This window comes from Amia ocellicauda, chromosome 7 (genome assembly GCF_036373705.1).
Source record: "Amia ocellicauda isolate fAmiCal2 chromosome 7, fAmiCal2.hap1, whole genome shotgun sequence".
NCBI classification, from domain to species: Eukaryota; Metazoa; Chordata; class Actinopteri; order Amiiformes; family Amiidae; genus Amia; species Amia ocellicauda.
The window spans coordinates 34,256,909-34,267,728 of NC_089856.1; the positions used below are offsets into that span (position 1 = coordinate 34,256,909).

Genomic DNA, 10,820 nt, shown 5'->3' on the forward strand with positions numbered 1-10,820 from the left:
GAGCTAGCTATAATCAGGTGACCCGAAACTGGCAATACCGTATAGTCACGTCTAGAACCGCACTCGCATGTACGCACGCCGAACTACCGTGATCATGCGCACGCCAAAACACATGTATTCTGCAATTTTACAACACGATGCTTTCACTGTGATCGGATGTATTTTAAGAAAAGGAAAGAAGACCAAGAACACATGTAATAGTATATATGTCTGTTTAAAACCTAATGTAAGGACATGTGTGCATTCCAGTTTTATGGATAGAACAATTGAGGCCCCTAGTGGTAAGGACTGGACAACATATTTAATGGTGAGCAGAAAATGCCCCTTTTGAAGTACACTGGTTCTCAAGCCTGGTCCTGGAGGAGCTGCTGCACTGCTGTTTTTGTTCCAAACCGACCTCTCAATTACTTAACTGAACCTTTAGTTTAATAAGTTCCTAAATCAGAGCCTTTACTTATTTTAAACAGTAGGGGTTTTAAGTTAAAGACAAAATTGTAGCCTATATGGAACTTACTAAGGAACCAACTTTTTTTGATCAGTTATACAATTTAAAAAGTCAAATAAGGGTTCAATTTAGTAATTGAGAGCTTGGTAAGAACAAAAGCCAGCAGGGTAGGAGGTAAGTTTTAGGCATAATCAAACCCTAATCATACTTATATTTTGTATTATTTTGTACTGTCCTGCTCAGAGTAGGGGTTAGACTTAGATTACAAGGAAATATAAGGCTTCCATTCATGTTAGGGTTGCATTTCCCATGGGTAAAAACTAAAACTGTACGAGTGGCAGTCTGGGTCTAGTTTCAGATTTTGTTGACTAGCCAGACCTTAAAATATTACAAAGCTTAATCCGCACCTCCACTCATTTGGCCTTAATTCAGCCAATACAGAAAACAGAAACTAATGCAAGTTTCCCAATAGAATATAAACTCAAACCCCATACCTACACCTAGTCTGAGGCTTGAACTTAATGCAAATAAAAGATGTGGCTTGGCCGAGGGTAAGATTTACCAAAATAAGATCAACAGACCTATTATGGGAAAAATTGCATTTTTAATATGCAAAATTATATCCCCCCTGAATAACCATCTTAGATTCTTAAATGTCATCTTCACCTCAATTACATTTATGGTGTGTGTAAAAATACAAATGTGGTAATCTCATACAGTGAGGGAAAAAAGTATTTGATCCCCTGCTGATTTTGTACATTTGCCCACTGACAAAGAAATGATCAGTCTATAATTTTAATGGTAGGTGTATTTTAACAGTGAGAGACAGAATAACAACAAAAAAATCCAGAAAAACTCATTTCAAAAAAGTTATACATGTTAATGAGGGAAATAAGTATTTGACCCCTTCGACTTAGTACTTGGTGGCAAAACCCTTGTTGGCAATCACAGAGGTCAGACGTTTCTTGTAGTTGGCCACCAGGTTTGCACACATCTCAGGAGGGATTTTGTCCCACTCCTCTTTGCAGATCCTCTCCAAGTCATTAAGGTTTCCAGGCTGACGTTTGGCAACTCGAACCTTCAGCTCCCTCCACAGATGTTCTATGGGATTAAGGTCTGGAGACTGGTTAGGCCACTCCAGGACCTTAATGTGCTTCTTCTTGAGCCACTCCTTTGTTGCCTTGGCTGTGTGTTTTGGGTCATTGTCATGCTGGAATACCCATCCACGACCCATTTTCAATGCCCTGGCTGAGGGAAGGAGGTTCTCACCTCACATTCCTCCTCCTCCAAACACGGTGAGTTGAGTTGATGCCAAAAATCCCAGTTCTCCTCTGAATCATTCAGATGTTCATTGGCAAACTTCAGACGGGCCTGTACATGTGCTTTCTTGAGCAGGGGGACCTTGTGGTCGCTGCAGGATTTCAGTCCTTCACGGCGTAGTGTGTTACCAATTGTTTTCTTGGTGACTATGGTCCCAGCTGCCTTGAGATCATTAACAAGATCCTCCCGTGTAGTTCTGGGCTGATTCCTCACCGTTCTCATGATCATTGAAACTCCATGAGGTGAGATCTTGCATGGAGCCCCAGACCGAGGGAGACTGACAGTTATTTTGCGTTTCTTCCATTTGCGAATAATCGCACCAACTGTTGTCACCTTCTCACCAAGCTGCTAGGTGATGGTCTTGTAGCCCATTCCAGCCTTGTGTTGGTCTACAATCTTGTCCCTGACATCCTTGGACAGCTCTTTGGTCTTGGCCATGGTGGAGAGTTTGGAATCTGATTGATTGATTGCTTCTGTGGACAGGTGTCTTTTGTACAGGTAACGAGCTGAGATTAGGAGCTCTCCCTTTAAGAGACTGCTCCTAATCTCAGCTCGTTACCTGTATAAAAGACACCTGGGAGCCAGAAATCTTGCTGATTGATAGGGGATCAAATACTTATTTCCCTCATTTAACATGCAAATCAATGTATAACTTTTTTGAAATGCGTTTTTCTGGATTTTTTTGTTGTTATTCTGTCTCTCACTGTTAAAATACACCTACCATTAAAATTACAGACTGATCATTTCTTTGTCAGTGGGCAAACGTACAAAATCAGCAGGGGATCAAATACTTTTTTCCCTTACTGTAAATGCTTTCTCTCAGGTACCATCTGCAGCAGTGTTCGGACATATTCGGGGCATCATTCAACGCATCCTCCGTGGCCGATGCTGTGCAGCAAACGAACGAATACTATGGGAGCTATGACATTAGGAGCAGTCGAATAGTCTTCCCTAATGGTTCCATCGACCCTTGGCACGCATTAGGAATAACCAAAGACATTTCTGATGACCTGCCTGCCGTTTTCATTAATGGTATGTTCACTTGGCCCGTTTTGCTTCCCTGCTTCCCCGTGCCTACTACCCCCCCCTCCCTCACCAGCTTTTTATATTGTCTTTTTTTTTTTTTCCTGTTAGGTACGGCTCACTGTGCCAACATGTATCCTGCCAGAGAGGAAGACTTGCCCCAGCTGCAAAGAGGAGTGGGACAAAATCCCTCCCTCCCAAACCTGGTGGCCAACTACAAGAAACGTCCGACCTCTGTGATTGCCAACAAGGGTTTTGCCACCAAGTACTAAGTCGAAGGGGTCAAATACTTATTTCCCTCATTAACATGCAAATCAATTTATAATTTTTTTGAAATGCGTTTTTCTGGATTTTTTTTGTTGTTATTCTGTCTCTCACTGTTAAAATACACCTACCATTAAAATTATAGACTGATCATTTATTTGTCAGTGGGCAAACGTACAAAATCAGCAGGGGAGCAAATACAGTGAGGGGAAAAAAGTATGTTGTTAGTTTTGGCAAACTTATTCAAGGTACATACACAATATATAAAAAAATATTTTTAGCAGTGAAAGAAATACCAGACATTTGCAATGATTTGGGTTCTTTAGATTTTAATATATTAGGATAGAATTCAATACTAAATCTGGAATGTTTTACTTGGAAAGATCAAAAATAGATATACAAAGAATCAACACATATACAAAATCTTTACCGGCACAAAATAATTAGTAGTAAGAATGCATATACACAATATAAAACAAATTTTATTAAGCAGGTTTGAACAGTGCATTCTTAGCATTTGGACTCTATAGCATACTGTGGATAAACAAAACAAAAAAAAAAACAATATTCTAGTTATCTTCCCAGGGGGATGTAATACACAAGGGCATTTTGGCAAAGAGAAGGAGCACAAAAATAAAACCTTCCACTTTCATTTTATACAAACTCCAAGTCATAATTGTAATATTACATTCTACAAACTTATGGTTTATTCCAAGTACTGCTTTCAGATATACTAGGGCTTACATCTGCAAGATAACAGCAGGCTTTTTTAAATATGTAGGAAGTATATGGTTGCATTGATGCATTGTAATATACCTGAACATATATTTAACTGAGGAACAGTTTTAAGATACAGAAACCAGTCCAAAATTAAACCTTCCCCTTGGTCTTCACTGAACGGTGTAGGCGGTGCGAACACTTTAAAATTGTCAAAAACATTGGATTACTCTACTAGCCTCAAAAAGTTTGGACCGTGGAGAGATCGGCAACACTTTTTAAGATATGAGGTGAATGACTTAAAATATTAGATCGATGGATTCTAATAACTAGGCATCAGACATGGAGCCAAAAATACTCAAAGAAATAAGGTTTGCATTTCCACTCAACAGCAGTAAATCTAGGTTTACTTTTGAAGGCATTTCTCACATGAATACTTCGAAGATGAAATGCATTGCCATTACTATAAATTACAAAAAATCTAAAATCCGTTAAGATTTTAAAGGTCAAACCTTACAAATACAAGTATAAAATAATTAAATCTGATTATACAGTTCTCAGAAACCAACATAGAATCGCATCAGGTATTGAAGTTGACAACCTAAACAAAAACGAACACAACGGGGGAAGAAAAGGCAGCAATGTAGTCGGTTTGTTCATCTCAGTAGAAAGGTGTTCTAAAGCGTGTTGATTTGGCCCATGAAGAGCACAGTACCTGAAAAGAACAAGACATTGAAATGAAAATGCATAAAAACAAATTCACTTCAATTAAGTGTACCTCCTCCTACAAAAAGTAATAAACCCCAAAGACTGTCCACTTGTGCAGTGTTGGACAGTCACTACCAACTCTACAGCCTGCCAGTATTTCAAATTACCAGCTGGTTTATTCAGAAGGCCAACTGAATACCACTAAAGTGATAAAAAGCTTGGCCTCTCTATACCTGTTGGGTTGTGTCGAATGATGAATAGGAAGGGTCTGTCCACAATAAGCCAAGGAGGCGATGATCGGGCCATTAAAATTGCAGCTGCAGAGAAAACAAATGGTAAGATTGGCAAGCACTCAAAATCAATACAATTCTTCAGATCATTTATAGCATTTACTATATGGATAATGTATCCTAATGTTACGAAGAATGAATATCTTAAAGGATGAAATGGACAACTTTGTTCAAATGACAAAGGAAGGGTGCTAGATTCTTGATTTTAGAGTTCAGAGTTCTAGATTTGTGTGTGCAAAAGTCTAATTCTTACTTGTTGCAGCAGATGCTTTGGTCCCATCCTCATTCACCTCGACTTTGGCTTTCTGAAAAGCCTTTGATACATGGAGAGGTTCTGAACCTGGAAATACGACATTGGTAAAAACACAGCTCATAATCCTGTTAATCTTAAAGGCAAACTGATTGGATAAGGTAGTATTGGAGAATAAAAAAGGTCTGGAGAATACAAGATTATCCTTTTCTCTCTCTCAAGAGTGTGGAGTTACATCAACAACTAGAGTACCAGCCAGATAAAGCATTTTTGCAACTGTATCAAGTGCACCCCACCAGGGGGCACCAGGGTTTAAAATTTGAATTTGGCCATACTGAAATTTTCCTGTGGCTTTAAACATTGCAGGACTGAGAAGTTCAAGAGAATTTCTAAAATAGCAGGAAATTCACAGGGCCAATCCCTTACACACCAAAGCTAGAATTGTACCAAGAGACCCATTACAGTTAGGGACAAAAACAATCTTAGATCTATTGTCAATGTTAACGTTGACATCACTTATTTACATATGAAGCTTTAGATCAGACTTACTGATATGTTTGAAGTTGGCTTTGGTCTGATCAAACATGTCCGTGATACCGAGAGCTGCAAGGGGACTCTCGAGGTCAGTCTCTGCTTCTGCTGTAAACCTGCATGACAGGGGGAGCATTTCATTTAGAAATTCCCTTCAGATCAAAACTGCCAGATGCATTACACTTGCTATAAACATGCAGGGTGTTTAGTGTATGTTTTCTGCAGTTCAGTTATATCAGAACTTGATGCAGATCACATGAAAAAGCAAACCAATATAACTGATGGTTCAATGTAAAGGCTTTTAAAAGTGTGCTAAACAGGGTGCTGCCTTATGTAAGTGAAGTAACACGCTACAAGGATGAATCTCTTTACATAACCGGTTTTCAGAACATTTACATGATGGTTTGACTATAAAAAAGTACCACCCCGAGGGTAAATAAGAAAACAGGACTGTACAACTACTTTAAAGTGAAAAAAGAGGATCTTCTTTCTATAGCCAAACCCATCGACTGATAACATGCCAAACTTGAAGACCTTTCAAGGGTAAATCAATACCATGACCACAGAGATACAGGGCAATTCAATACTAACTTTGGCAGGAGGAGACGGACTTTTCTCTGGGTCAGCAGTTTCATCCAGCTCTGAATGGTGGCCGTGCTGATATGTGGAATTATCGCCGAGACGGGGGTGTCCTCTTCAGAAGGCATGGCGATCAACATGCTGATAGTGTTTCCATGGTAGGGGAGCTCAATGACTACGTACTTCAAGTCATTAGGGGTTCTTGCATACCCTATAGAACAAAAGTAAGTCTGTGAATCACTCCAAAAACAATCCGGGCACAGTTCAGTTTAAAAACAAAACAAAAACTGCCATTACAAGCGAATCCCAATTCCTAGCTTACCAATGTTGAACACGGACAGCTGTGACATCATCGGAACTTTGTAAACCTTTCCATCTCCTCCATTAAAGTTCCTCATCTTGGTGTTCTCGGGCTGAAAGCGAGATTTCCACATGCCCTTGAAGTAAATGGTGTTTACAGCAATAAGCCTCGTGAAGGCCGGGTCCAACATATCTGGAGAGATGAGCCTGGGGATCATACCTGAAGGAAAATGCAGGAATAGGTTTAGAGAACGAACTACACAACATAGTAGGTCCTTGATAACTGAAGAATATGAGCAATATTACCCTAACCAAAATCAAAGCAGCTTTATTTTTTTGGAGATGGTGTCCTTGTCATGTTTATGCAATGGGGGAATTTGGGCACTTGGGACATGGGGGGCTGAAATGACATCATGGTTGACCCAAGCAATCTCTTGCATTCCATTTCACATTCACTACAGGGCTAGTATTTGAGACTGCAGCGTTCGAGGAGTTAACATGCCCTAAACTGTTGAAGGACAGCCCAATAGTCACAACCTGAAACATTGGACGGTCTTAGACACACAATGATGACACTCACCTTTAGTGCGATTATTAACCCATTTGTTGATGGAAGCAGCAGCTCCATTGGTGTCGGCAAAATCTAAACTCTTGGATTCACACTGGAAATTCTCCTTGTTTGTGGAGGTAAACTGATCTTCCATTTTAAATCCTTTCTGAGCAAAAATGCCATTGGCTATGGTTACAGTGTCCCGATTGTCCCTGGAGGTAAGATTCTTGTGTAGTCTCTTCAGCATTTTGTAAAACCCTTCAATAAATAAATAAAATAAAATTAGGGAATGCAATTAAGTGAAAGCAGTCTGTATTAATTTCCTACATTCGATCCACAAACCTTAAAAAAAAAAAGGAACTGTGGAACTGGCAATTACATAAGAAAATGATCAAATCAAGATGAGAGGTGAAGGAAATGGAATGGAAATATATAATACAGTAATAAAAAGGAAGATTTACTATGCTTTTTGTATCTCAAGGCCGTCAACATTTGCTTTCTGGTGTTGCCTTCTGCTCCCACCAGCAGCATTCCCAGCACACTGGCCACACCATGTGGAGACAGGACCACGTTTTCCCGAGGCCTGGACTTCACCACCTGATCAAACAGCTGGATACCCAGGTCAGAACCTTGCTCTCCATAGGAGACCTGGGAGCATAAAGTAGACACTGCCACACCCAGGATCAGCAGGACGAGAGAGAGATGGCCCATGATGGTTTGGTTTCAAACACCTGCCAGAAAAAAAAAAAAAAAAAAAAAAAGACATCCGTCTTTGGCAAATATTTACCTACACATTAGTCACACTTTATATGAACTACAAGTGCCAAACGAGGGATAAACATGGGGAAAATTAAACCTCACAATTTTAAAATGGTGACCTAGGAAACCGATATGGAAATTATTCAGTGTCTTGTTTTCTGAAGAACCCTTTCATCGCAGTCAAAGTGTTGAAACCGTGGTTTGAAAATTAAGCCTTGCACCGGTGAGGTAATCATGAAAACATCCTGATTTGTACATCTAAAGATATGTAGTGAAATTTAAAAAAAACAAAAACAAATGAAAAGCGTCCCTACCATGCCAGTTGCTTAAGTCACACAGATGGTAGAATCCTTGCTACCAGCTTTTATTTATTGGAGAGCTAATTATTTTGCATTGATGTTTAATGTCCCCCCTGTGCTTGTTGATGCAGGGAAGGAGGAGTTCTTTTGAACAGCTCTTTACCAGATGTGATGTTCTGGCCACTTTGCTTGCCATTTTCTTCAAAAAGTACTTTAATTTAAAAAAGATCACATGGGGGGGGGGGAAATGGATAAAGATTTTAATAACATTACCATACCATAATCTCTGTATAGGTATGTTTGAAGTAAAGTTAGCTTTAGGGAGTGTTTTATGGTGTAGTATGGTCATAGGCTGCGTCTTTATTAGACTGTAGAGTCTGTATAGATTGTTGGGTGGTGGGGACACAAAACAAAAACATAACCCTTCACATCCACTTAAGTCCCGAATAAATATTAACCCTGAATTTACACAATTTGAATGACTCACGCACAGTTACTTCCCTTTGCAACAGAGTACCATTTGTGCAAGGGAAGCTCACATGAAGGAAGTGACTTGAGTGATAGTTTGTGGTTTTAAGTTTCTTGCCAGAAACAAAATGTTCCAAATAAGCAAGTACTTAAAGCAGTCATCACATCTCTGCGGAGCTGCACAATACTCTGAATCGTGATAGAAATATTACTTTGCAGCATTGTTTAACTTAAAGAGTCCCACTCATGTTTCCAGTCAAGAACTGTAGCACTGAAATTAAACTATTAAAAAAAAAAAAAAAAGTCACACCATGTTGAGAAGACCATGAATCATTTCTGTAACTGTATTCCAAAATTCCCCAAAGTAGCAATGAGCAATTACTTAGTCAGAATAAAGTTATTTGTCTGGATTGAAGCCCATGTGAGATTCAACATGTTCTTTATTCACCTACAGATTCACCTGTACAACAGAGCTTTTATTTCATTATAAGAGGGGGGAAAAAAAAAAAAAGATGTTGAAGGTTTATTAATTTGGTTGATTTACAGATTTGTCTGCTTGTACACACACACAAAAAAAGGTAACTTGATAAACACATCAGTGTTGAATTAAATTCACTCTAAATAGTGTGACGCAGGCATAGACCTTTTCAAAAGTGAACCAGAAAATCCCACAACACAGTAATACAGTTCAAACTGACAGCTCTTTGTACAGGGATTTTTAAAAGCCATAAGTGTACTGTTGGAAGTTTGGCACAAATACATGGTTAAATGTCTAAGCATTTGAATTATTATTATTAGGAAAAAGATCTGCAGAAACAGTGGAGACTGCCTTTACACAAATATATTAAAAAGTGGGGTTTAACAAGTGTCATCCCATGACTCAACTTATAGTTTATTATTATTATTTTTAAATGACGTAATGTCTGACGCAACCACAATATGAATGCAGAAATATTGAATCAGAGCCTGTCTTGTTAATATTGCGCAAGCTATTCTGTACATTACAAAAAAACGATATCAATCTAGTGTGCATTGACATGGTCTTTTATAATTTAACCGGATATTTTAAGCAAATTCTCCACCTAAACATCTTAATCTAGGTATAATATGCGCAACCAAATGCACAGGCTAGAGATAGAGCGCTAACATGGTGGTTTCCTAAATACGCCTGCAAGTGTCACAACATTAAAAAACCAGCCAGGCGCCCATCTGATCCAAACACTCACGTTTCCACGCTTTACAAGAGTTGCCAACACCTTCAGTTCAATCCTAAATAATATAAATCAACAGGATCCCTTCACAAACCAACAGACTAGCGGTGTCAGCAATGCTAGAAAAACAAAAATAAACGAGATGCATATATTCCCTCCCAAGTAAACAGCGCACTTTCCTCATACAAACCAGCCACCTGTAGCTAGAACAGCCTTACCTTCAGAAAGCGTGTCTGTCAACGCATAGTACAGGACGAGCTCGGAAGACTTCGGGCAACTTCAGACACAAGTGGCAAATATTGATGCGGCTTTGAAAAGCTGCCGCCGTTAACCCGGTTTCATTTATAGCATGTGGAGAAGGAAACGCCGCCCCTTGCCTCCTCTTCCCCCGCCTCGCCTCGGCTCGGCAGCAGCTGGGGGCCGGTGCGGAGTAGCGGCCCTGCAGGAAGTGACACCTTCATAATATTCATGACATGAAGGCCCTGTTATTTGCCTTTTTTCTTTGCTGAGCAGTTGTGTTGCACATAGAAATAAATAGTTTAGTCTTTGCTATTTTGAGATCATTCCATAGGCAGTTGACGACAGCTGTAAAATCAAATTAAACTACAACGTAGACTAGCTAAATTACAATAAAAATAGGATCTGTGTAGCCTAATAATTCAAAGGCATACCATAATTCTAACATAATTATATGCATAATGCATAATTGATAAATAAAGCATATCTGAGTATTGACAGTATGGATAACTCACAGGTTCTGGGAAGTATTTACCTCATGAACAAGAAGCAACTATCTGTTCAGAAAAATCGATATATTTCTTAATTTTTTAATCAGGAAAAGCACATTCTTCAGTGTTTTACAGTGACTGCAGAACAAGTAGAGCATGTTTGGCTGATATTATCTGCACTGGGAAACCCCTATGTGGTGAAATAAAGGATTTTCACAAATCTCATCTTTGTAAAATATCAGAAGACCTTTAGAAATGATAATCTCCTGAAGAATTCACCATGCAGTTGTACATTACATCTTGAGTGGGTGACCTAAACAATAAAACAGCCTATTTAGCTAAAGCACAATTGATCAGCAAAAAATAAAATAAAAATAC

General features: G+C 39.1%; 1 protein-coding gene across 1 annotated transcript; it reads right to left on the minus strand.

Moving 5' to 3' along the window:
* Positions 1 to 3,516: 3,516 nt before the first annotated feature.
* serpine2 (serpin peptidase inhibitor, clade E (nexin, plasminogen activator inhibitor type 1), member 2) lies at positions 3,517 to 10,101 on the minus strand. The gene is made up of 9 exons (XM_066709319.1): positions 9,933 to 10,101; positions 7,439 to 7,708; positions 7,008 to 7,235; positions 6,450 to 6,647; positions 6,140 to 6,338; positions 5,567 to 5,664; positions 5,021 to 5,107; positions 4,711 to 4,794; positions 3,517 to 4,484 (listed from the first exon to the last, which is right to left on the minus strand). The coding sequence occupies exons 2-9, from the start codon at positions 7,686 to 7,688 to the stop codon at positions 4,447 to 4,449; spliced, it is 1,182 nt and encodes a 393-aa protein (XP_066565416.1). The 5' UTR covers positions 7,689 to 7,708; positions 9,933 to 10,101; the 3' UTR covers positions 3,517 to 4,446.
* Positions 10,102 to 10,820: the final 719 nt, after the last annotated feature.

Coding starts and splice junctions, on each gene's coding strand:
- serpine2 (XM_066709319.1), bottom strand. CDS start 7,688: ATGGGCCATCTCTCTCTCGTCCTGCTGATCCTGGGTGTGGCAGTGTCT. Junction 5,665..6,139: donor GTCCGTCTCCTCCTGCCAAA/GTTAGTATTGAA, acceptor CCTGTCATGCAG/GTTTACAGCAGAAGCAGAGA. Junction 4,485..4,710: donor CATTCGACACAACCCAACAG/GTATAGAGAGGC, acceptor TGTTCTTTTCAG/GTACTGTGCTCTTCATGGGC.